Here is a 26,011-nt window from a genome sequence, read left to right as displayed (position 1 = left end):
TGAAGTAAGTGTCATATTTTTCAGATTCACGAATCAACTAGAGTTTTTGATATTTCTATAATTCATATGTTTTAATTTTGCAAGTACAGATAAGAGCTGAAAATATTTTTGGCAGAACCTACTGCCAAAATTTATGATATTTGCATGCATCTACAGTGAAATGATATGCATACATATGGTCAGAACATGAAGCCAATTTGTGATCTATAATTTCATTTCACATTTTTGCACTGTTATTAGTAATTGTTAAATGATTTATGCAGGTGTATTACCAGCTACACATACATAAGGCATAAAAAACAAGTATTGTACCGTGAATAAATTCTGTGTTGTATTTAACATTTATAAGGCATCATACATTTCTGTCTGTCAATTTGAATGATTTTCGCTGTTAATTCATCAAACGTTATAGTTGTCTGTAGATTATGGAAGAAAAAAATAACATGTCAAAATTGTCGCCCCATTATATAACTTTTAACAACATTGCATCTGCATAAGTCACATTCCCAATGCATGTGATAATGATGTTTAACACAGGTAGACGTAGTATCTCTATGAAAATGTAAATATTTACCTGTGATAATATGATAAGATATGTATATCTATATGCTGACTCTTACAGGACCTCATCAGCTCTAATATGTATGACGCTGGAGTAGCACTTAACGGCCTGGCATGCTTTGTATCTGCTGACCTGGCCCGTGACCTCGCCAATGACCTTATGACCTTGGTATGTAAACACAATCGTCAAGCATTTGGAACATCCAGGCTACATTTATGCAGGCTTGCACATATAGAAAAAATGTCTGCTTACCCTAGTTAATGATCTTAAGAGTGATAGACAGAAACATTCAAATTTCTAAATTTGTAGTTTCTACCCTTTCTTAGTGATAATTAGTGCTTAAAACGTGCAATATCAGTATTTGACAGTTGGTGTGTTTTATTGCATGTTTATTGTCTCCAGCAGTACGCTTCAGTGAGATTGCACTATAAAGTCTAAATGAGTTTCGGCTATCACAAAGAGACACAATTGTACAACTTTCCAGAAATGACATCACAAATTTATAATGCACATAAGGGATGCTGCTACATCAATCAACACATTGAAATAAATATCATCAATCAACACATTAAAGATAAGTGTAGATTCTTACAATTCACATTAAACAAACTTAAAAAAGAGGGATAGTGAAGTTCCATGGGGATAAAATATAAACCTTTTTCCTAATTTTGTGTCAGAGTCATGTATTTTTCCATGGTAATCTGAGAGTACCGTAGTCAACAAAGGAGCTGCTCTCGAAAGTTATAGTAACCTTCACACTTATGGAGCTTGAGAAAGCTAATTTAGGATTGATAACGTAACGCAATGTAAGTCCCTGTCTAGGATATGTACCATCAGTAATAGACCACATGCCTCGCTACAGATGACGTCTACCAAGCCGTACCTGAGAAAGAAGGCGGTACTGATAATGTACAAAGTGTTTCTCCAGTTCCCAGAGGCCCTCAGACCCGCCTTCCCTCGTCTCAAGGAGAAACTCGAGGATCCTGATCCAGGTCAGTCTAACTCTTGTAAAATACATTCCTTAACTCATGTCTTTGATTGGCTGGTTTTCATCAGTTTCGCGAATAACAATTTCTCTTAAGACAAAAATCCATTTGATTTAGAATCGATATTGATAAAAAATAGAGCAAGTTGAGCTAGCACCTGTGATTGAATGAGACTTTTACCTCATCTGGATACCTGAAGGTATACAGTGTGATTGGGTAATTAACTGTAGTAAACTAAGGTTTATCAATGTAAACTGTTTATTTTTTCTCTTTGTAGGTTGTCTTATAAATATTTTTAAGGGAAATTGTTTAAAAAAGATTTTTTTTTTAAATTTAATCCTAATATTGTTAAGATATTTGATAGTGTAAGCAAACTTAATTTTTGCAAGCGATTAAATTTCGTATACCAGGAGTATTTTACGTGTGATTAAAATTCATGGAAATAAATCGCTGCTAAAATATTTGAAATACAAGACGTAGTGCAATTAAGCTTTCAAACTCTAAATTGCAATATTAATTTGTTGAAATAATTTTTGGCATGATAACTGTAAATTAACTTCTATGATAAAAGTTTGTTTACATTGCTGCAAACATTTAAGTGATATATTGATGATCTACTGTCAGCAGTCATTACGTAATACAGGGATAACTTTATTGTTACAGGTGTTCAATCAGCAGCAGTCAACGTGATCTGTGAACTGGCACGGAAAAATCCTAAGAACTACTTATCCTTGGCGCCATTGTTCTTCAAGCTAATGACCAGCTCTACAAACAACTGGGTTCTCATCAAAATCATGATCAAATTGGTATGAACTCATGGGTCAGGGGTCAGAGAGATTTCAGGGTCACAATTAGTGATATCTATTGACATTGAGAAAATTCAGGGTTTCAGTTGTGAAAGGATTAAGCAAAATTGAATGAGGGGAAAATAAATCACTTTAAATTGTTGTTTACCGTATAAAACAATTTAAAGTTAATAAATTATAAGACCTTGCTATCAGATTGAAGATCATTCTGTGGTGGGGCGCCAAGAATTATTTCTATAATTCATTATGTTTTTAATTTTGCAAGTACAGGTAAGAGCTGAAAATATTTTTGGCAAGAACCTACTGCCAAAATTTATGATATTTGCATGCATCTACAGTGAAATGATATGCATACATATGGTCAGAACATGAAGCCAATTTGTGATCTATAATTTCATTTCACATTTTTGCACTGTTATTAGTAATTGTTAAATGATTTATGCAGGTGTATTACCAGCTAACACATACATAAGGCATAAAAAACAAGTATTGTACCGTGAATAAATTCTGTGTTGTATTTAACATTTATAAGGCATCATACATTCTGTCTGTCAATTTGAATGATTTTCGCTGTTAATTCATCAAAACGTTATAGTTGTCTGTAGATTATGGAAGAAAAAAAATAACATGTCAAAATTGTCGCCCCCATTATATAACTTTTAACACACATTGCATCTGCATAAGTCACATTCCCAATGCATGTGATAATGATGTTTAACACAGGTAGACGTAGTATCTCTATGATAAATGTAAATATTTACCTGTGATAATATGATAAGATATGTATATCTATATGCTGACTCTTACAGGACCTCATCAGCTCTAATATGTATGACGCTGGAGTAGCACTTAACGGCCTGGCATGCTTTGTATCTGCTGACCTGGCCCGTGACCTCGCCAATGACCTTATGACCTTGGTATGTAAACACAATCGTCAAGCATTTGGAACATCCAGGCTACATTTATGCAGGCTTGCACATATAGAAAAAATGTCTGCTTACCCTAGTTAATGATCTTAAGAGTGATAGACAGAAACATTCAAATTTCTAAATTTGTAGTTTCTACCCTTTCTTAGTGATAATTAGTGCTTAAAACGTGCAATATCAGTATTTGACAGTTGGTGTGTTTTATTGCATGTTTGTTTATTGTCTCCAGCAGTACGCTTCAGTGAGATTGCACTATAAAGTCTAAATGAGTTTCGGCTATCACAAAGAGACACAATTGTACAACTTTCCAGAAATGACATCACAAATTTATAATGCACACAAGGGATGCTGCTACATCATCAATCAACACATTAAAATAAATATCATCAATCAACACATTAAAGATAAGTGTAGATTCTTACAATTCACATTAAACAAAGTTAAAAAAGAGGGATAGTGAAGTTCCATGGGGATAAAATATAAACCTTTTTCCTAATTTTGTGTCAGAGTCATGTATTTTTCCATGGTAATCTGAGAGTACCGTAGTCAACAAAGGAGCTGCTCTCGAAAGTTATAGTAACCTTCACACTTATGGAGCTTGAGAAAGCTAATTTAGGATTGATAACGTAACGCAATATAAGTCCCTGTCTAGGATATGTACCATCAGTAATAGACCACATGCCTCGCTACAGATGACGTCTACCAAGCCGTACCTGAGAAAGAAGGCAGGTACTGATAATGTACAAAGTGTTTCTCCAGTTCCCAGAGGCCCTCAGACCCGCCTTCCCTCGTCTCAAGGAGAAACTCGAGGATCCTGATCCAGGTCAGTCTAACTCTTGTAAAATACATTCCTTAACTCATGTTCTTGATTGGCTGGTTTTCATCAGTTTCGCGAATAACAATTTCTCTTAAGACAAAAATCCATTTGATTTTAGAATCGATATTGATAAAAAATAGAGCAAGTTGAGCTAGCACCTGTGATTGAATGAGACTTTTACCTCATCTGGATACCTGAAGGTATACAGTGTGATTGGGTAATTAACTGTAGTAAACTAAGGTTTATCAATGTAAACTGTTTATTTTTTCTCTTTGTAGGTTGTCTTATAAATATTTTAAGGGAAATTGTTTAAAAAAGATTTTTTTTTTAAATTTAATCCTAATATTGTTAAGATATTTGATAGTGTAAGCAAACTTAATTTTTGCAAGCGATTAAATTTCGTATACCAGGAGTATTTTACGTGTGATTAGAATTCATGGAAATAAATCGCTGCTAAAATATTTGAAATACAAGACGTAGTGCAATTAAGCTTTCAAACTCTAAATTGCAATATTAATTTGTTGAAACAATTTTTGGCATGATAACTGTAAATTAACTTCTATGATAAAAGTTTGTTTACATTGCTGCAAACATTTAAGTGATATATTGATGATCTACTGTCAGCAGTCATTACGTAATACAGGGATAACTTTATTGTTACAGGTGTTCAGTCAGCAGCAGTCAACGTGATCTGTGAACTGGCACGGAAAAATCCTAAGAACTACTTATCCTTGGCGCCATTGTTCTTCAAGCTAATGACCAGCTCTACAAACAACTGGGTTCTCATCAAAATCATCAAATTGGTATGAACTCATGGGTCAGGGGTCAGAGAGATTTCAGGGTCAAATTAGTGATATCTATTGACATTGAGAAAAATTCAGGGTTTCAGTTGTGAAAGGATTAAGCAAAATTGAATGAGGGGGAAAATAAATCACTTTAAATTGTTGTTTCCGTATAAAACTTTTTCACACATGAATCTAGTTAATAAATATAAGACCTTGCTATCAGATTGACATTCTTAGTAGTAATGCACATTCTGTCTGTCATGCAATCTAAATTAAAAAAAAATGTATTGTAATGTTGGGAGGATATAAAGGGTACATGTATTGTAATGTTGGGAGGATATAAAGGGTACATGTATTGTAATGTTGGGAGGATATAAAGGGTACATGTATTGTAATGTTGGGAGGATATAAAGGGTACATGTATTGTAATGTTGGGAGGATATAAAGGGTACATGTATTGTAATGTTGGGAGGATATAAAGGGTACATGTATTGTAATGTTGGGAGGATATAAAGGGTACATGTATTGTAATGTTGGGAGGATATAAAGGGTACATGTATTGTAATGTTGGGAGGATATAAAGGGTACATGTATTGTAATGTTGGATTGGGTAATGTATTGTAATGTTGGGAGGATATAAAGGATACATGTATTGTAAGTTGGGGATATAAAGGGTACATGTATTGTAATGTTGGGAGGATATAAAGGGTACATGTATTGTAATGTTGGGAGGATATAAAGGGTACATGTATTGTAATGTTGGGAGGATATAAAGGATACATGTATTGTAAATGTTGGGAGGATATAAAGGGTACATGTATTGTAATGTTGGGAGGATATAAAGGGTACATGTATTGTAATGTTGGGAGGATATAAAGGGTACATGTATTGTAATGTTGGGAGGATATAAAGGATACATGTATTGTAATGTTGGGAGGATATAAAGGGTACATGTATTGTAATGTTGGGAGGATATAAAGGGTACATGTATTGTAATGTTGGGAGGATATAAAGGGTACATGTATTGTAATGTTGGGAGGATATAAAGGGTACATGTATTGTAATGTTGGGAGGATATAAAGGGTACATGTATTGTAATGTTGGGAGGATATAAAGGGTACATGTATTGTAATGTTGGGAGGATATAAAGGGTACATGTATTGTAATGTTGGGAGGATATAAAGGGTACATGTATTGTAATGTTGGGAGGATATAAAGGGTACATGTATTGTAATGTTGGGAGGATATAAAGGGTACATGTATTGTAATGTTGGGAGGATATAAAGGATACATGTATTGTAATGTTGGGAGGATATAAAGGGTACATGTATTGTAATGTTGGGAGGATTTAAAAGGGTACATGTATTGTAAATGTTGGGAGGATATAAAGGGTACATGTATTGTATATGTTGGTTGGGAGGATATAAAGGGTACATGTATTGTAATGTTGGGAGGATATAAAGGTACATGTATTGTAATGTTGGGAGGATATAAAGGGTACATGTATTGTAATGTTGGGAGGATATAAAGGGTACATGTATTGTAATGTTGGGAGGATATAAAGGGTACATGTATTGTAATGTTGGGAGGATATAAAGGGTACATGTATTGTAATGTTGGGAGGATATAAAGGGTACATGTATTGTAATGTTGGGAGGATATAAAGGGTACATGTATTGAAATGTTGGGTGGATATAAAGGATACATGTATTGTAATGTTGGGAGGATATAAAGGGTACATGTATTGTAATGTTGGGAGGATATAAAGGGTACATGTATTGTAATGTTGGGAGGATATAAAGGGTACATGTATTGTAATGTTGGGAGGATATAAAGGGTACATGTATTGTAATGTTGGGAGGATATAAAGGATACATGTATTGTAATGTTGGGAGATATAAAGGGTACATGTATTGTAATGTTGGGAGGATAAATAAGGGTACATGTATTGTAATGTTGGGTGGATATAAAGGATACATGTATTGTAATGTTGGGAGGATATAAAGGGTACATGTATTGTAATGTTGGGAGGATATAAAGGGTACATGTATTGTAATGTTGGGAGGATATAAAGGGTACATGTATTGTAATGTTGGGAGGATATAAAGGATACATGTATTGTATATGTTGGGAGGATATAAAAGGGTACATGTATTGTAATGTTGGGAGGATATAAAGGGTACATGTATTGTAATGTTGGGAGGATATAAAGGGTACATGTATTGAAATGTTGGGAGGATATAAAGGGTACATGTATTGTAATGTTGGGAGGATATAAAGGGTACATGTATTGTAATGTTGGGAGGATATAAAGGGTACATGTATTGTAATGTTGGGAGGATATAAAGGGTACATGTATTGTAATGTTGGGAGGATATAAAGGGTACATGTATTGTAATGTTGGGAGGATATAAAGGGTACATGTATTGTAATGTTGGGAGGATATAAAGGGTACATGTATTGTAATGTTGGGAGGATATAAAGGGTACATGTATTGTAATGTTGGGAGGATATAAAGGGTACATGTATTGTAATGTTGGGAGGATATAAAGGGTACATGTATTGTAATGTTGGGAGGATATAAAGGGTACATGTATTGTAATGTTGGGAGGATATAAAGGGTACATGTATTGTAATGTTGGGAGGATATAAAGGGTACATGTATTGTAATGTTGGGAGGATATAAAGGGTACATGTATTGTAATGTTGGGAGGATATAAAGGGTACATGTATTGTAATGTTGGGAGGAGGATATAAAGGGTACATGTATTGTAATGTTGGGAGGATATAAAGGGTACATGTATTGTAATGTTGGGAGGATATAAAGGGTACATGTATTGTAATGTTGGGAGGATATAAAGGGTACATGTATTGTAATGTTGGGAGGATATAAAGGGTACATGTATTGTAATGTTGGGAGGATATAAAGGGTACATGTATTGTTGTGTACATGTATTGAAATGTTGGGAGGATATAAAGGGTACATGTATTGTAATGTTGGGAGGATATAAAGGGTACATGTATTGTAATGTTGGGAGGATATAAAGGGTACATGTATTGTAATGTTGGGAGGATATAAAGGGTACATGTATTGAATGTTGGGGATATAAAGGGTACATGTATTGTAATGTTGGGAGGATATAAAGGGTACATGTATTGTAATGTTGGGAGGATATAAAGGGTACATGTATTGTAATGTTGGGAGGATATAAAGGGTACATGTATTGTAATGTTGGGAGGATATAAAGGGTACATGTATTGTAATGTTGGGAGGATATAAAGGGTACATGTATTGTAATGTTGGGAGGATATAAAGGGTACATGTATTGTAATGTTGGGAGGATATAAAGGGTACATGTATTGTAATGTTGGGAGGATATAAAGGGTACATGTATTGTAATGTTGGGAGGATATAAAGGGTACATGTATTGTAATGTTGGGAGGATATAAAGGGTACATGTATTGTAATGTTGGGAGGATATAAAGGGTACATGTATTGTAATGTTGGGAGGATATAAAGGGTACATGTATTGTAATGTTGGGAGGATATAAAGGGTACATGTATTGTAATGTTGGGAGGATATAAAGGGTACATGTATTGTAATGTTGGGAGGATATAAAGGGTACATGTATTGTAATGTTGGGAGGATATAAAGGGTACATGTATTGTAATGTTGGGAGGATATAAAGGGTACATGTATTGTAATGTTGGGAGGATATAAAGGGTACATGTATTGTAATGTTGGGAGGATATAAAGGGTACATGTATTGTAATGTTGGGAGGATATAAAGGGTACATGTATTGTAATGTTGGGAGGATATAAAGGGTACATGTATTGTAATGTTGGGAGGATATAAAGGGTACATGTATTGTAATGTTGTTGGGAGGATATAAAGGGTACATGTATTGTAATGTTGGGAGGATATAAAGGGTACATGTATTGTAATGTTGGGAGGATATAAAGGGTACATGTATTGTAATGTTGGGAGGATATAAAGGATACATGTATTGTAATGTTGGGAGGATATAAAGGATACATGTATTGTAATGTTGGGAGGATATAAAGGGTACATGTGTATTGTAATGTTGGGAGGATATAAAGGGTACATGTATTGTAATGTTGGGAGGATATAAAGGTACATGTATTGTAATGTTGGGAGGATATAAAGTTATATGTTTAAGTAACATGTGTCCAATAGTATAACAAAGGATTGAATAATTCCTTTAGTACTCCTCTAGTTATATGTTTTAGTAACATGTGTCCAATAGTATAACTAGGGATTGAATGTTTTTAGTAACATGTGTCCAATAGTAGTATAACTAGGGATTGAATGTTTAAGTAACATGTGTCCAATAGTATAACTAGGGATTGAATGTTTAAATAACATGTGTCCAATAATATAACTAAGGATTGAATAATTCCTTTAGTACCAAGTTACTCCTCTAGATATATGTTTTAGTAACATGTGTCCAATAGTATAACTAGGGATTGAATGTTTTAGTAACATGTGTCCAATAGTATAACTAAGGATTGAATAATTCCTTTAGTACCAAGTTACTCCTCTAGTTATATGTTTTAGTAACATGTGTCCAATAGTATAACTAAGGATTGAATAATTCCTTTAGTACCAAGTTACTCCTCTAGTTATATGTTTTAGTAACATGTGTCCAACAGTTTTACTCAACAAATATATTTTAGTCTTAATCAGTGAAGTGGAAGGTATATTATTTTGTTGTGCTTGCTGTTAAAAGAAAGAGTTGAAGAAACAGTACTTTTTGTGTTTCAGTACATCGGCCATGTCTCTTCTGTATGAGTGTATTAACACTGTAATAGCGGGTATGTATGGCGTCCCCTCACTGGTCAAACTGACCAGTCACTTAGTCTAGTCTCTAATCTATGTAACACCTCTGTACTCTGACTCTGAATGTGTTTGCTATCATTTTATGTTTCCTTTTATTTACACTATGTTTATTAATAAACAACCCAGAGGAATTATGATTTAAAATGTTGATACCACATTCATTTGACATTTTTGGTCTTGACCAATGCTAATTATTTGACAGTTCAATGCTCATTAGCAATGATATAAGCAGGGATTCATGCACAGTGCTATTCAATTTGGGTTTTTTGTTAATGCTCATTTTCATCAGAAGTAAAAGCTATTGTCCTCATTTCATATTTATTGATCATTTTGTCATGAAAATTAAAAGAATTTTAAAGATTTCTGTTAAGAAACTTCTATATCAACAACACGTAGATATTGTCCACTATTTTATTTTGAAACACAGTGTACCTCTCGAGTTATGATATGTTCACGTTAACCTAAGATTTGATGGATTCACACAAAAAAACTGCATAATGTTGCTGTAAATATATTTGCTAAATGCAAATACATTCCTGATGCTTTGTGATATTTATGATTAATTGAAAATTAATAGGTTTGCATAAGGCACTAAGAAGTCATGCTCTGGTTTTGATTTATCCATCAGATCTTCAAGATTTTATTTGACCTTTTTTCATCTTTGGGATTATCTGACACCAGTCAGTCCTTATTTAGTTTAGAGAATATGATGTAAGATTTTATTTGGTTTTAGTTGCAAATACTAGAGGTAGGTTCCAAACTTGCTTTAGATGTATGACTTTGTTTCCGATCTAAAATAAATTTTCTGATTTTCGATTCACATTGGGTGACATAATAGTGGGTTAACATTTTGCTGAAAGTTTTCAGTTTGCACTCTTTGAATTTTTTGCTTCTTTTCAAATTGCTGCTCAACTGTCACTTCACATTCAAGGAAATTCTGCAAATTTAATTTTCAAGAACTTCCTTGAAATTCAATAATTTTTCAACTGTACGTGTATAAATATATGTATTTCTATTAATATTACATTTTCAATATTTTAAATATCCTGGGGGCAAAAGGAATTACCTTGTATTTTCTCTTTAACCAAGTTTTAATCATATTAGAAAAGATCTCGAATTCATATACTTTCTGAATTTAGTTGAAACACACTTATTGGTAGGTCTTAAAGTCTGACTGGAGAATAAATTTGATTTAGTATAAAGTTATGGTAAAGTAATGATTTAGTGTACCAGTAAAGTAATAAATGACTTGTATCAGTATACTTGATAGTTAATTCAAAATTTAGAATATGTATTTATTAATTTGCATAAACATAGTAACATATTTGAGTTCATAATTATGTTAATGAAGACTTGAGATGTAATTGTCTTGATTAACTCATTCACACCTTAAGACACGTTTAGGCCATTATAGATCAAAGACTTGACCAGTCCATTATGAAATTTCAGGGGTGAATGAGTTGAAAGCTGTATCATTATAGTCTGATGGTTTTTATGCTGTGATACGATTTACCATGTTTGGAATATCATCTGTTGATTGCACATATTGTGATATATTTTGATATATTTTCAATATTTTATGCCATTTTAATGATATTTAATAGATATACAATACTTGATGTGATTTTGATATATTGATAGACATATGTCTGCAGTGATCTAATTAATTAATATCTTATAATCTGGACTATGAACTCAAATCTAGATTTAATAAAATAACTAATTATATTACATACTGTGTGCTAACACACATGATTTGAAATCCTTTTATTGCACATTTTTACAAACCACTTATAAGTATGTCTTTTCTTCAGAAATTTCAATATTGTAAATACTTTTTCTCATTCAAATATTAATTATGATTTGTATTTTTCATTGTTTTAATCATAAAATATTTTAATATTTTGAAAATTGTACAAAAATCTAATAAACAATCTGTAAATTCAATTTTGGAAACATAATGAAGACAAATTTTATCGAAAAACAACAACAAAAAACAAAAAGGAAATTTGATAATTTGTAACTGTAATATTTGATAATGATTGGAATGCTGATTTTGTATGCCCGCGGGATCACTGCTGACATGTTAATGACTTTCTCTCCTCTGCTTACAGTACTCATTTCTATATCTTCAGGCATCCCGAACCACACCGCCTCAATTCAGGTACATTTTATTGTCATATCGTCTGAACAGCCAAGGTGTCTGCTTCATCTCAGTGCTTTACTTGGCTCTTACAACACTGTGCATGGGTGAAAGATCCAAGCCTCTCTTTAACAACAATCAAAATATGCATATTCAGAGTTATCTGCTCTTGATTCTAGATATTGGTTGACATGTCGTTAGTTTGTAATGTTGATGCTGTTGCACTCAAAATTACATGACGCCAGAAACAATATCTATTTACAAGAGGAGATAACTCTAATATGTAAATACAAAATACTTACAACGTCTTTGTATGATAGGGTATTATCAAATTAGTCAATCAGGTCTTTTTGACTTTCATACCAAAAATAAATGAAAAATTGAAATAAAAATAAATTAAGTACTGACTGAAATCTTTAATTCTGACTTTTATAATTGATAAATATTTCAATATTTAATAGAAACATCAATAGTTCAGATATATTTAAAAAAAAAAATAGTTAGAAAGCTAGACTATTATGTTAATGTAAAAGTATAAGCTATGTGATGCCTGTTGGTGGATGCAGACAGCTTGCTGTTCCGGTACACATTAAACCTTTACACGTTACATCTGGCTGGAGGGAACATGGCATGGTTTACTATGATACAACCTTCCCGCGATCATGGTTGAGGAGTTCGTTCCTTGTATGACCTTTCACATCATATTGACCTGTTTTGCTTTGTACAGATTTTTATTTCCCCTTTGATTTTTTGTCTTGAGATGCAGAGAATGTTTATCGAAGGTTTATAGGTACTTGTGATTTTCCTTTTCTTAAACTCCTTTTTTCTTGTCTTTTACTGCATACAAAGTTTTTGGCACAATTTATTTATGAAGTGATTGTTGATTTGTCTTATACATTGTATTAGCTCCGTCTAATTGATGGGTTGGTTACTGGTATTGAAATAGACATGGATGTCCCATCATTTGTTTGTCAAAACAACATGAAGAAGTGCATTATGTCCAGTCTGTTTTGTTTTTTTTGTTGAATTCCTCTTAAAGTCACAACTATACACATTGTCGATTGTGTACTAAAGGCAATTTATTTTAGAATTTTCTTTTTGATTTGACTTCACTTCAGAAATTGTAGCCTTCATTAAATTTGATTTCTTCAGGATTTGCTGGCAGATATCATTTCTTAATAAAATGTACATTGAGATGTTTATGAGTAGATAAACATGTAAAGGCTCATGTAGACCACCCTGTCTGTACAACAGACCTGGTAATATTGTGGGGAAAAAAATCCTAAGTAGCATAATTTTCTTTAATTTGCATTTATCTACTGCCAATATCACAAAACCCTAATTTTCAGTTCATCTATAAGTTTGTTCAACATATATCTCTGAGAAAAAAACAATGGCAGGACATTTCAGCTAAGAATTATCTTTGCTGGTCAGCTTTTAAAACAAGCAATGCTTGCAGACTCAATGTATAATGATCTTATTTAATGGCAAGTTGATAATCGAGTTCAATTGATGCAAGAAAAAAGCGCATATTCCGTCTTTGCTCATTATATATAATCTGCCCTTGCAGGCAGGTATCAAAGAGATTAATTCATGTACCATGTGATACCCCATAATGTTTGTGTAATCCTAGTATCTCCAGCGGCAACAGAAAGTATCTTTTTGTAATCTTCTTGCTGAAATGATGTTAGGGTGGAATATCATCTTTAAGCGTTATTTTATCACCTATAGAAACAATAATCCTACACAAACCTTATCATGAATCTTGCTGTATGTGAATTAGTCCCATTGTGATATCAGGACTTGAGTGAAATTTATGTTGATTTCACGGAATATTGTGTCATTCTGTTCACAAAAATATGAGGTAACAGTTAATAGCCCTTTCAAGGGCAGTTAACTCTGTAATACGCAAATGCAGAATACTATATACATATAGCTCTTGATAGTGGTTAATCTTGGTATCCTGAATCTTTGGAGAATGAATTAAGTGCTTATAGACTTTTATAGGGATACGTTGTAGGTTGTTTTTTTTAACAGAACTTCATGCCCTCCAGCTGCTTGTGTGATATTTTATGTAATTATCTGACACCTTTGTGATACAAGGACAGCCTCATTGACCATGGTCGACTCTTTGTGCCATCTTCCCTCCAGTTTGGTGACCGGAATTTAGATAAACAACTACAAGTTACTGTATAGCCGTTCTACCACTATATAGAAGTTATAGTGTAGGTGGACGGCATTGGGTCAAAATACTACAATCACTGTAGCCCACATATATCTACCACTTCGCCTTTACTAATGGCCTGCCTTATCCAATACACATATAGTAATATCAAAATAAAGGTGATCAACAGTCTTATGTATACATTTAATATGTAGTATGCATGTCAAAACATACGTTGCTTTATTATATCACTGTGTAAAATTGCTTATTCTTTTCTTAAAAAAGAATCTTTGAAATACGATACATTGTATTTTATTTGCTAAATTTTATTTGAATATTTGAAGAAGCAATTAAAAAACTTCCTTCAGTATATTAATTATTTTGATAAATTTATAGTCTAGGAAGATCAATTTAAAAGAAGAAAAAAAGATAATTCTATTGACTGTAGTAATTTCTACACCTTCCCAGTCCATGCTTGCTATCACACCCAGTCGTCTGATGCCATTACCTAGTACACTTGCCAGATAAAACATGAAAAAAAGCCTTTCCCCAACAGCCACTGTTAGATGTATCATTATGTGGATCCGTTTATTATTATTATTTTGAAACTATGATAAACCAAAGAAGTTCTGTGAATGTATTTTTTTGTTTGTAAAGAATACAATGGGATGTGTATGAGTATATATAAAAGGCTGTTTAAACCAAGATCCTAGGCTGAACTTGATTTGCGCTCTTCTTAGGAGAGAATTCTTCTCAGTAGATCTTCCACCTCATAGACGGAAGAACTTCCAGAAACAGAAGAGCTACAAATTGATCGAGTGTCCAGAAGTTATATTCTAGAAGTAGAAGAGGGCAAATCGAGTTAGGCTCTGGGCTCAAAGAAAGTAATGAATGAAAGGGAGATAATGAGGCTATGGTATAAGGGGGAGACAACTTCACTATGGTATGAAAGGGGAGATAACAAGGCCATTACATGACAAGGGAGATAACTGGTCATCAAATCACAAGGGAGATAATTACATTTTGTTATAAGTGATAGGTGTTGGTGGTGTCACAGGTGCCTCATAGCTTTGATGTACAAAATATTATGTAAAACATTTTATCAAGGTCTGCTTTTATTCCAGCTTTGTGTTCAGAAACTTAGAATATTGATTGAAGACTCCGACCAGAACTGTGAGTATCTCATCATCATTTTGTGTGTATACTTATCACGTTATTAATGTAGTAGAGCATTGGTCTTGTTCAGCTGTCCGGCTGAATTCCAGTCTACAAAAACGTTATGAGCTACAGTACATTTCAGGTTTTAATAAATACATCTATTTAATAACAATTAAATGTTAAGGGCTAAGGGATTATGTTGTCTATAAGTAATTTATAATTTTTTTACAGCTGCTCTCCTGGAGTTGTAATTGGAGCAAAAAGGAGCAAAACTTCTGTATAAAGAAATCTATCATACAAAATAATTGTATTTGCTTTTGATTTCAAAATTTCACATTAAATTTTAGATGAAGATTTACTATATATATTTAAACCATAAATAAATTTTCTTTCGTATGCAATTTCCTTTGGTGATTTTTCGTGATTAGAATCAATTCACAAAAGTTTACATGAATATATATTTACTTTGATAATACTGAAAGAGATTTCAATTTAGGTTTGAATCCATAAAAATTAATCTTAGTAACATTAATTTGAAAGTGAAATGGCAATTGTAGTTAATTGATATTTTCCCATAACAGGAAAGTTCCTTGGTTTACCTTAGGAAATGTTATGTGTGTTATAACTTACTGAAGTATTTATACTTTACAGTGAAGTACCTCGGTTTACTAGCTATGTCGCGGATTTTAGCGAGTCACCCTAAGAGTGTCCAGTCCCACAAAGACCTTGTGTTACAGTGTCTAGACGATAAAGACGAGTCCATCAGACTGAGGGCCTTAGACTTACTTTATGGCATGGTGACTACATTTAACTTAAAATTGTTATTTATATAAACAAAAGTCTTTGTTCTGTACTGACATATAACTCGCTCTTGTTAGTAGGTACTGATTTCTTTGCCTTGTGTTTGAATGTGTAACATTATATTTTCAAGAGAAAAACTATGTCATTTTTGCACACAATCTCATGGCATAAAATTAATACCTATCATTATGGGAATTCAAATGTCGTAACATGTGAAGAAGGAATGTACAAGCTCATCCTGTATTGTGGCTTAGAAAGAGAAAAATAGACTCCTTTAACTTCAGTATTTACAATTAGGAAAAGTATTTATTCAGAGATGGTACATGATATTATGGATGATTTTCAGGTGTCAAAGAAGAATTTGATGGAGATAGCTAAGAAAACTAATGATCTGCACATGGACAAGGCTGAGGGATACACACTATCGTGATGAAAGGTCTGTAGCTATAGAGACAAAAATTGTGAATAATATTACCCTTGGGTCTCATGTTTCCCTTCTGGGAAGGGGGTCAAGTTTACTATAGTTTATATAGGAAAAACACATTTAAAATTATTTGCTTAGTTTTCATAGGAAATTAGTCAATCTGGGTTAGAATTATTAGCCTGAGATAGCATTTTAACATGGCTGACCCCCAGGGGCCAGAGGGGTGGGGCCAAAAGGGGTCAAAATGGATAACATTTCAAAAGTCTTTGATGTAACCAAATAATCTTCATAGATTAAAAAGTCAAATTTTATAAAATCACTGACTTCAAGGGCCTGATGGGCAAATATATAGTGTTTATATGCATGTCTTTGTTTCATTCTGTATCTGATATCAGGTGACCGCTAAGGCCCATGGGTCTCTTGTATAAATTTAAAATTATGGTATGCTAACTGCATGATTACCCGTTGTCTCTATGATTTATGATAAAGAACCCTAGATTACTTCAGATTACAAATTAGGAAAAGTATTTATTCAGAGATGGTACATGATATTATGGATGATTTTCAGGTGTCCAAGAAGAATTTGATGGAGATAGCTAAGAAACTAATGATCCACATGGACAAGGCTGAGGGAACACACTATCGTGATGAACTGCTAGCTAAGATCATTGAGATTTCTAGCCAATCAAATTACCAGTATATCACCAACTTTGAATGGTAAGCTACTAATAGACCATTTAAACCTAAAGATAGGACATACAGATTTAAGCTACGAATAGACCATTTAAACCTAAAGATAGGACATACAGATTTATGTTTTGTATGATTTGAAGGAATTTTAACATGTAATCTGTTGGGAATTTGCTTTCTGTGTTATGGTACTCATTTACATGGGCAGTGTGTCATATACCAAAAAATATTTTACTGTGACCTATATTTTGAACTTTGACCTATATTTGAAATTTGACCTTGCAGTATCATTATCTCTTTCACTACGGGACAAGGAAGTAATTCCAACCGTGTGGACAAAAAACTTTTCGAGGCGATTTGCCTCTTTATCAAGACGTACAAAACGAACACGATTACATGATAGGATACGAACAGTGATATCTCTTTTACTACTACATGTACTTGTAGATAAATGGAATTTGCTGATCTGTTTATATGAAATATTACTAAATTCCTTTAAATCAAAGATTTATAGCATAGGTGTGTCGCAGCTGTCATTGAATATTGAACATAATGAACTGTGATCTATACTTAGTGTCAGACAATTTATTTGTTTAAGAAAATCATGATGAAGAATTAATACATGTTTATTTATAAAAGTGATTGTGCGCTATAACTGTAGTCCAATTGTTTAATGATGTGATTTATACTTGCTGTGTAGGTACGTAAGCGTACTGGTTGAGCTGACTCGTATGGAGGGCACCCGTCACGGCCGACTGATCGCGTCACAGATGTTAGATGTAGCTATACGTGTGCAAGCCATTCGTCCATTTGCAGTGTCACAGATGGTAAGATTGAATTAAATGTGATAGCTAATCTTTCATGTATTTGTATTTTGAATAACGGTATCAAGTAAATAAAACATCCATGTTAAAGACACAATACTGAGTTTGTATATAGGACTAAATTATCTACTATAAAGTTGATAACACAAGCTATTACAATGCCTATCAGTAATATGATCATTACTGGATGGCCCTAGAAATGGATGTAGCATCAACAAATGGCCATGAATATTTAAGGAGTTTTCTAATTCAGGAACAGTTGGGTAAACCTGAGTATGTCAATGTAGTATTGGAATTTCAAAATATATTTTTAGCAATGCAGGTTACTCTTTGTTCTGAAGTTTCTTATGTAAGCATTCAGAAATGTTCTCTATTTTGAAATTTTAATGATTAATTGTATTGAAAGTTGTTATGTTTGACTCAAAGGTAATGTAACTAATTATAGATTTGATGATGTTTGTGTGTTTTAGGCTGTGTTACTAGAGAATTCCCATTTATTGGCCAACAACTCCCAAAGAAACGGTATCTGTGAAGTGTTGTATGCTGCAGCATGGATTTGTGGGGAATTCTCCAGGTTTGTAAACTACAGTTCATTTATATCAAATGTATGCCTCTATTTCTAACAACAAGTATTTTAACATTATGTAACTCCCATGTAATGAAATCATATTGAAGGTAGAACAGATTTGAAGCTTCTCGATGAAACTTAACTCACTTTATTAAGATCAACGATTTTTCCTTCCATGACCATAGTATCCAACTATGGGCTACATCCTGTTTTGACCTTCTCCATTTAGTTCTGTGACTTTTTGAAAGTTTAAAACTTGACCAGTGCACACTCTGTAAGTTTCCATGTTGTTACTGTAAGTTTCCCTGTTGTTACTGTAAGTTTCCCTGTTGTTACGACAGCCACCTAAAGGACCCGCGAGTAACATTGGAGGCGATGCTGAAGCCAAAGATCACCGCCTTACCAGGTCACATACAGAGTGTGTATGTACAGAACATCATTAAGTTGTTTGCCAATGTGTTACTGTCGGCGGAGCAAGACGACGACCAGGACCTGATGAGGGAGATGGGACAACTGATGGTAGAAAAACTTCCCATGTTTGTGCAGAGTTCAGACCTGGAGGTCCAAGAAAGGGTGAGATCAAATTTCAAATATTAGTAATAAACCATTGATTTAAATAGTATAAGGGGCGGCTGTATATCTTATGGTTGAGTGGTTAAAATGTTCCGATACATTACCACAAGCCCTTCGCCTCTGGGCCTCAAGTTTAAATCCCATGTTGAGCAGTCAGTTGGCACTGATCGCTGGCCAGTTTTTCCCCAGGTACTCCGTCTTTCCTGCATCATCTAAACCCGGCATGTCCTTAAATGACCCAGTTGTTAAGATGACATAAAACTAAGCAAACAATCAAAAGCATATTTCAAGGAAAGAGTGATATCAAAATCCACATTATTTTACTAATAATAATAAATCCTGACAATAGATTTTGATTATATATTCAGTAATCAGCAAAGATGTTTCCTGGGTTGGTATAAGTTTGTTCTTACATCTACTACAACTATGTTTCTTTGTCTCCAGGCGTGCTGTGTTCTACAGTTAGTGAAGTATGTACTGAAGTTAATGGATAAGGGAGTTAAGGTTGGAGAAGAGGTGGCTGCTCTGTTCGCTGGAGACCTCAACCCTGTAGCACCCAAGGCCCAGCGCAAGGTGCCTGTTCCTGAGGGGTGAGTTCATTCTTATATTTACCAAATGAACTTAGTTATCCAAAAGTTGAATTAGTTTGAATGCTGAGGTAAATATGATCCTGCTGACTTCAAAAGACATGATCATAAACACATGACAGTCTTGAAATGTCCAAGCATAGCATTATCCACTTCAGTCACCATAGAAATTAAATAATTAATAAATAAACAAATTAAAAATCTCTTGCTACAAAGCGATGTGATATTTAGGTGAAAATTTTTGTTATAAGGTCATAGTAAGATATTACTAAATCTATTCAAGTAAAGTAATCTATAAAGATTTATTAATGATTTGAACTTTTCTTAATTCTTTCAGACTCGACCTTGAGAAATGGATTAATGATCCTCCATCAGACAGTTCAGACGAGGAAATTGGAGGCGTGTCCATTTTCAGTCTCGGCCGAGATGAACATAAGTAGGTGTTAAAGTTCACTTTGTGACATTTAATACATTGTCAGGTGCATGTGAATTGTAAATCATAAAAAATCTATTGCTGTGAAAATGTTTCAAATGCCATTAAAATAGGGGCATTCAAGTCTAAATTGTGAAATTAAATTGCCATGATATAGCTATTAGGCATGAAAACACAAAATTAAGTCACTATAAATTAAAAGTTGGTTTACAAAAGCAACTAAAGAAGTTTACAAATTTTCACTTAGCTGGTACCTGTAGATATCTGATTTGAATGTTCGTGTTGTAGAACATTCTACCTGTAGATAGTTGATGTTTGTGTTGTAGACCCTTCTACCTGTAGATAACTGATTTGTGTTTGTGTTGTAGACCCTTCTACCTGTAGATAACTGATTTGAATGTTTGTGTTGTAGACCCTTCTACCTGTAGATAGTTGATTTGTGTTGTAGACCCTTCTACCTGTAGATAACTGATTTGTATGTTTGTGTTGTAGACCCTTCTACCTGTAGATAACTGATTTGTATGTTTGTGTTGATTTGATTTGTGTTGTAGACCCTTCTACCTGTAGATAACTGATTTGTATGTTTGTGTTGTAGACCCTTCTACCTGTAGATAACTGATTTGTGTTGTAGACCCTTTTATCTGTAGATAACTGATTTGAATGTTTGTGTTGTAGACCCTTCTACCAGACAGATGAGGCTAAGCCTGTGTATGAACCAACAGAAGAAGAGATGGAGAAGGTAAAGATCTTAACTTCTCAGCTGAAATTAAAATTAAATGTTAAAATTCTTCCTTTATTGATGCGGAAATCTTTATAGTAAATAGAACTATGATTTTATCAGTGTATCAATTAGTTATGCTTTTTCTAATAACTATGGTTGACAGTTTGTTTTAGTCATAATTTGTTTGTCATCATGGCAAACTACAATTAATATTGATTACAACATCCACACTATGTGCTCTTAGGGTGACTGGCTAAAAACTAGGTGTAAAATTATGTTGTTTTCAACTATTAATTCTGCCAGTGTGTGTGATGGTGATTTCCATGTACAAATATTTTTTCAACGATATAGTATATTTTTGTCTGTATGATTAGCTAGTAATCTCCCATTTCTGTACTTACTTAAGCGACGCTCACAACGTAAGATGGACCAGATGCACAACCCACATTATCTCAAGGCTGACGAGAAATCAGCGATGGTAAGGAAATAGAACTATTTTGATTTTGGGTCTGGTAGATGAAGGGGATCTGTTGAATCAATGAAATTTATATCCTGCCTTCATATATTTATAGCAAATATGTCCTTACTAGATCTAGACTATCAGAGTAACAATACCATCTAGCACAACATCTACTCATTTAAAGGTACAACGATACAGATTGATTATGATATTATTTTCATTTAGTTAAAAATCATCAGAGTTTCTAGGTTTATATACTAACATGCAAAAAATTGTTGTAATTTTGCTGATAGTGATAATCTGTGATGATGAGTTTTGCCTGTTATAGCGAAAGCGAAGTGATGATCTCACGAAGGTGGATGACATTCCTGTAGCCCATATAGACATATCTGTTCCTCTCCATGTACCAGGTAAACGCCTTACATAACGGTAATATAGATATTAGTATAGCTTCACAAGTGAGTATAGATACAGCATATGAGGGAAGTAACATATTACTTGGTATATAATGGTAGGTATGTTATTTTGAGAATGTGTGTTGTCTGTTATAGAGACACTCCTTCATTTGTACAGAGTTAAAAATTTTTACTATAAAATGAATATTAGAAAATTAACTGAATATTACATAACACCTATCAGTAATAGAACCAGTACTGCATTGTGAGAGAAATAGATTAAAGCTCCACTGCTGACAAATGTTTATATTAGATCCAGTACTGCATTGTGAGAGAAATAGATTAATGCTCCACTGCTGACAAATGTTTATATTTCTCGATCAAAAACAGAAGCAGAAGATTTAATGATTTTCTTCGGTTATAAATTAAAAATTATTTTACATCATTACCATCATTGAAAAGTTTAAGCTTCCTGAAAAAATCCCATGGCACTATGTCCTATATGGTATGAAGTACTGATCGCACCTGCGCAAAAAGCAATATGAATTATTTTATATTATTTTTTGTGTTGATAAGCTAGACATATATGATACATGATTAAAGACTAATTATTGTTCAAATGATAAGCATCATTTATGCTCTGTCAGTGATGGAGTATCTTTAAGCATAAGCACTGGTTTCAATTTTCACATGCGTATTGCATTAATTTGTTATGTGATATTTGAGGTTGATCGATAAATTTTTAGGATACTTCGGAAAACTTTTAGTTTGTTTGGTCTGAGTGTATAGTAATATGGTATTGAAGTAAAGATTATACTTTTCATATATCATATACTTTATATACATATATTATACCTTTTCACTGTTTGTAGAATTCAGTTTCATGTCAGATTTCTTACTAAAACCATTTCAAACAAAGGAATGCTGTGTTAAGAAAAATATCTTAAGTGTGCATGATTGCTGTTCAGAATATAATCTTTTTATATTTTGAGTTAGTATGTGTGTTGTCATAAGGTGGTTGGGCTTGAACCTCTTGTTTGATGAACAATCCTCTTATTTAATAGGCTTGTCTTCCTCAGACCAATACATGAACTTGTCCAAAAAGGAGAAAGACAGAAGGAAGAAGGGTAGAAAGGGCAAGCACAAACGTAAGAAGGGACACGAAGAGGAAGAATCGGACGATGATATGCCTACCACCCATCAAGTTAGCACTGTAGTGGATCTTCCTGAGGTATGAATTCAATTTGATTTGTGCTCTTCTAAGAAGAGAAGTCGTCTCAGAAGATCTTTCACCTTACCTTATTTTTTTACCGGAAGTCATTCTGTCTTACCCCTTCATATTGAACCATAGGCCAGTTGATCATTGAATGGTAAATGAAAAACCCAGGAATTATCTAATATGAAGAATAATACTTTTTTTCTCAGGGTGCCAGTGTGTCCGACAATGAAGATAACAAGAACTCGGATGAATTGTACAGAAAACTGGACATCAACTTGGATGAGTGAGTTCAAGGATTTGAAAATAGTACATAATATAGAGTTAGCAATTTCAAAATGAATGTTGTAGAGGCTGATGTTATAAATCTAGGATAATTTTGTTGTGTGCCTTTTTGTCATCAATATTTCTGATTTGTTGCCATGATCTTGACAGATGATGACCTCGCTGCTGTGTATCAAAATATTTCTATTCTCTTCTACACTTGTTTCTTTACAAAGTTTGAACAATAATTATTCACATGTTGTACTCTAGTGTCTGTCGAATCTGATATTCATATCTTTCTTTAAGCCTTACACGGTGTTCATATATTCTATCATTACTGACTTTGTTATGATTCCTGTATATTTTCAGGCCCTTACGAGATGATGAGGTGATACCAGTAAGACAACACCATATTGTGCTAGGCTCACCCAACAATGTAAAGGAAAATGTGGAAGAACAGCCACGGCGCAAACACAAAAAAGCCAAAGACAAAGACAAGGAAGACAAGAAAAAACACAGGAAAGACGGCAAGGAGAAGGTAACTCTTACACAGCTTCACAGTCATTTTAGTCATACAGCTGGTGACGGCAAGGAGAAGGTTACTCTTACACAGCTTCACAGTCTTTTAGTCATACAGCTGGTGACGGCAAGGAGAAGGTAACTCTTACACAGCTTCACAGTCATTTTAGTCATACAGCTGGTGACGGCAAGGAGAAGGTAACTCTTACACAGCTTCACAGTCATTTTAGTCATACAGCTGGTGACGGCAAGGAGAAGGTAACTCTTACACAGCTTCACAGTCATTTTAGTCATACAGCTGGTGACGGCAAGGAGAAGGTAACTCTTACACAGCTTCACATTCATTTTAGTCATACAGCTGGTGACGGCAAGGAGAAGGTAACTCTTACACAGCTTCACAGTCATTTTAGTCATACAGCTGGTGACGGCAAGGAGAAGGTAACTCTTACACAGCTTCACAGTCATTTTAGATACAGGGTGACGGCAAGGAGAAGGTAACTCTTACACAGCTTCACAGTCATTTTAGTCATACAGCTGGTGACGGCAAGGAGAAGGTTACTCTTACACAGCTTCACAGTCATTTTAGTCATACAGCTGGTGACGGCAAGGAGAAGGTAACTCTTACACAGCTTCACAGTCATTTTAGTCATACAGCTGGTGACGGCAAGGAGAAGGTAACTCTTACACAGCTTCACAGTCATTTAGGCTGGTGACGGCAAGGAGAAGGTAACTCTTACACAGCTTCACAGTCATTTTAGTCATACAGCTGGTGACGGCAAGGAGAAGGTAACTCTTACACAGCTTCACAGTCATTTTAGTCATACAGCTGGTGACGGCAAGGAGAAGTTAACTCTTACACAGCTTCACAGTCATTTTAGTCATACAGTGGTGACGGCAAGGAGAAGTTAACTCTTACACAGCTTCACAGTCATTTTAGTCATACAGCTGGTGACGGCAAGGAGAAGGTTAACTCTTACACAGCTTCACAGTCATTTTAGTCATACAGCTGGTGACGGCAAGGAGAAGGTAACTCTTACACAGCTTCACAGTCATTTTAGTCATACAGCTGGTGACGGCAAGGAGAAGGTAACTCTTACACAGCTTCACAGTCGTTTTTAGTTATACAGCTGGTGACGGCAGGAGGTACTCTTACACAGGCGGCAAGGAGAAGGTAACTCTTACACAGCTTCACACAGTCATTTTAGTCATACAGCTGGTGACGGCAAGGAGAAGGTAACTCTTACACAGCTTCACAGTCATTTTAGTCATACAGCTGGTGACGGCAAGGAGAAGGTAACTCTTACACAGCTTCACAGTCATTTTAGTCATACAGCTGGTGACGGCAAGGAGAAGGTAACTCTTACACAGCTTCACAGTCATTTTAGTCATACAGCTGGTGACGGCAAGGAGAAGGTAACTCTTACACAGCTTCACAGTCATTTTAGTCATACAGCTGGTGACGGCAAGGAGAAGGTAACTCTTACACAGCTTCACAGTCATTTTAGTCATACAGCTGGTGACGGCAAGGAGAAGGTAACTTTACACAGCTTCACAGTCATTTTAGTCATACAGCTGGTGACGGCAAGGAGAAGGTAACTCTTACACAGCTTCACAGTCATTTTAGTCATACAGCTGGTGACGGCAAGGAGAAGGTAACTCTTACACAGCTTCACAGTCGTTTTAGTCATACAGCTGGTGACGGCAAGGAGAAGGTAACTCTTACACAGCTTCACAGTCATTTTAGACATACAACTCGTGACATATGTTAGCAGTGGAAGTGTACAATAACTTTCCCTTTAAACTTAAATCACACCTTTTTGTTATACTTTATGTAAACTCAAGTCGTTGTTATGACAAAGGATGCAGGTAAATAGTAGTTTAAAAAATTGCATATGATCCCAAAAAAAGAAAGAGAGTCGCCAAAATTTGTTGATAACAATAAAAGATGGACCATTTGAGGTATTGATGTTATTTTAACTAATTTACGTTTTTCTGTGTTTCTCCTTTTCATCATTTCATTCAGATTATTATTTGATTATAACATTTATTTTGAGTGAATCTCCCTTTTACAGCATATCCTTCCATTGCCTAGTATATATAAAGTGTAGTTCTTTAACTTTGTGTGGTCAATATTTCAGGGCATATTTTGAGAGGTTATGTTTCGGTTTATGTAATTTGTGATTAATATGACACTATTTTTATTATATATGTCAATGAATAAGAGATATGATTACATTCATAATATCCTTTTTGCGTGAAGTTCAAAATTTACAATATCCTTATATTGAATATGTTTACAAAAAAAATCATGTGGGTACAATTACTT

General features: G+C 34.1%; 1 protein-coding gene across 1 annotated transcript in view; it reads left to right on the top strand.

Annotated features, from left to right (window-relative positions):
- Positions 1 to 26,011, top strand: part of LOC138325699 (AP-3 complex subunit delta-1-like) — a 55,517-nt gene that overhangs the window by 15,612 nt on the left and 13,894 nt on the right. The window contains exons 5-24 of the mRNA XM_069271529.1: positions 623 to 730; positions 1,425 to 1,554; positions 2,212 to 2,354; positions 4,040 to 4,097; positions 9,652 to 9,720; positions 11,860 to 11,909; positions 15,177 to 15,225; positions 15,862 to 16,007; positions 17,004 to 17,152; positions 17,826 to 17,952; positions 18,420 to 18,523; positions 18,859 to 19,090; positions 19,535 to 19,680; positions 20,015 to 20,113; positions 20,786 to 20,849; positions 21,238 to 21,309; positions 21,620 to 21,701; positions 22,751 to 22,917; positions 23,112 to 23,188; positions 23,536 to 23,704. Coding sequence (XP_069127630.1) covers positions 623 to 730; positions 1,425 to 1,554; positions 2,212 to 2,354; positions 4,040 to 4,097; positions 9,652 to 9,720; positions 11,860 to 11,909; positions 15,177 to 15,225; positions 15,862 to 16,007; positions 17,004 to 17,152; positions 17,826 to 17,952; positions 18,420 to 18,523; positions 18,859 to 19,090; positions 19,535 to 19,680; positions 20,015 to 20,113; positions 20,786 to 20,849; positions 21,238 to 21,309; positions 21,620 to 21,701; positions 22,751 to 22,917; positions 23,112 to 23,188; positions 23,536 to 23,704 — 2,241 coding nt within the window. The remainder of the gene's footprint in view (positions 1 to 622; positions 731 to 1,424; positions 1,555 to 2,211; positions 2,355 to 4,039; positions 4,098 to 9,651; positions 9,721 to 11,859; positions 11,910 to 15,176; positions 15,226 to 15,861; positions 16,008 to 17,003; positions 17,153 to 17,825; positions 17,953 to 18,419; positions 18,524 to 18,858; positions 19,091 to 19,534; positions 19,681 to 20,014; positions 20,114 to 20,785; positions 20,850 to 21,237; positions 21,310 to 21,619; positions 21,702 to 22,750; positions 22,918 to 23,111; positions 23,189 to 23,535; positions 23,705 to 26,011) is intronic.

The sequence above is a fragment of the Argopecten irradians genome, chromosome 6 (assembly GCF_041381155.1).
Source record: "Argopecten irradians isolate NY chromosome 6, Ai_NY, whole genome shotgun sequence".
Lineage (NCBI taxonomy): Eukaryota > Metazoa > Mollusca > Bivalvia > Pectinida > Pectinidae > Argopecten > Argopecten irradians.
This window is presented reverse-complemented; position numbering and strand designations above follow the sequence as displayed.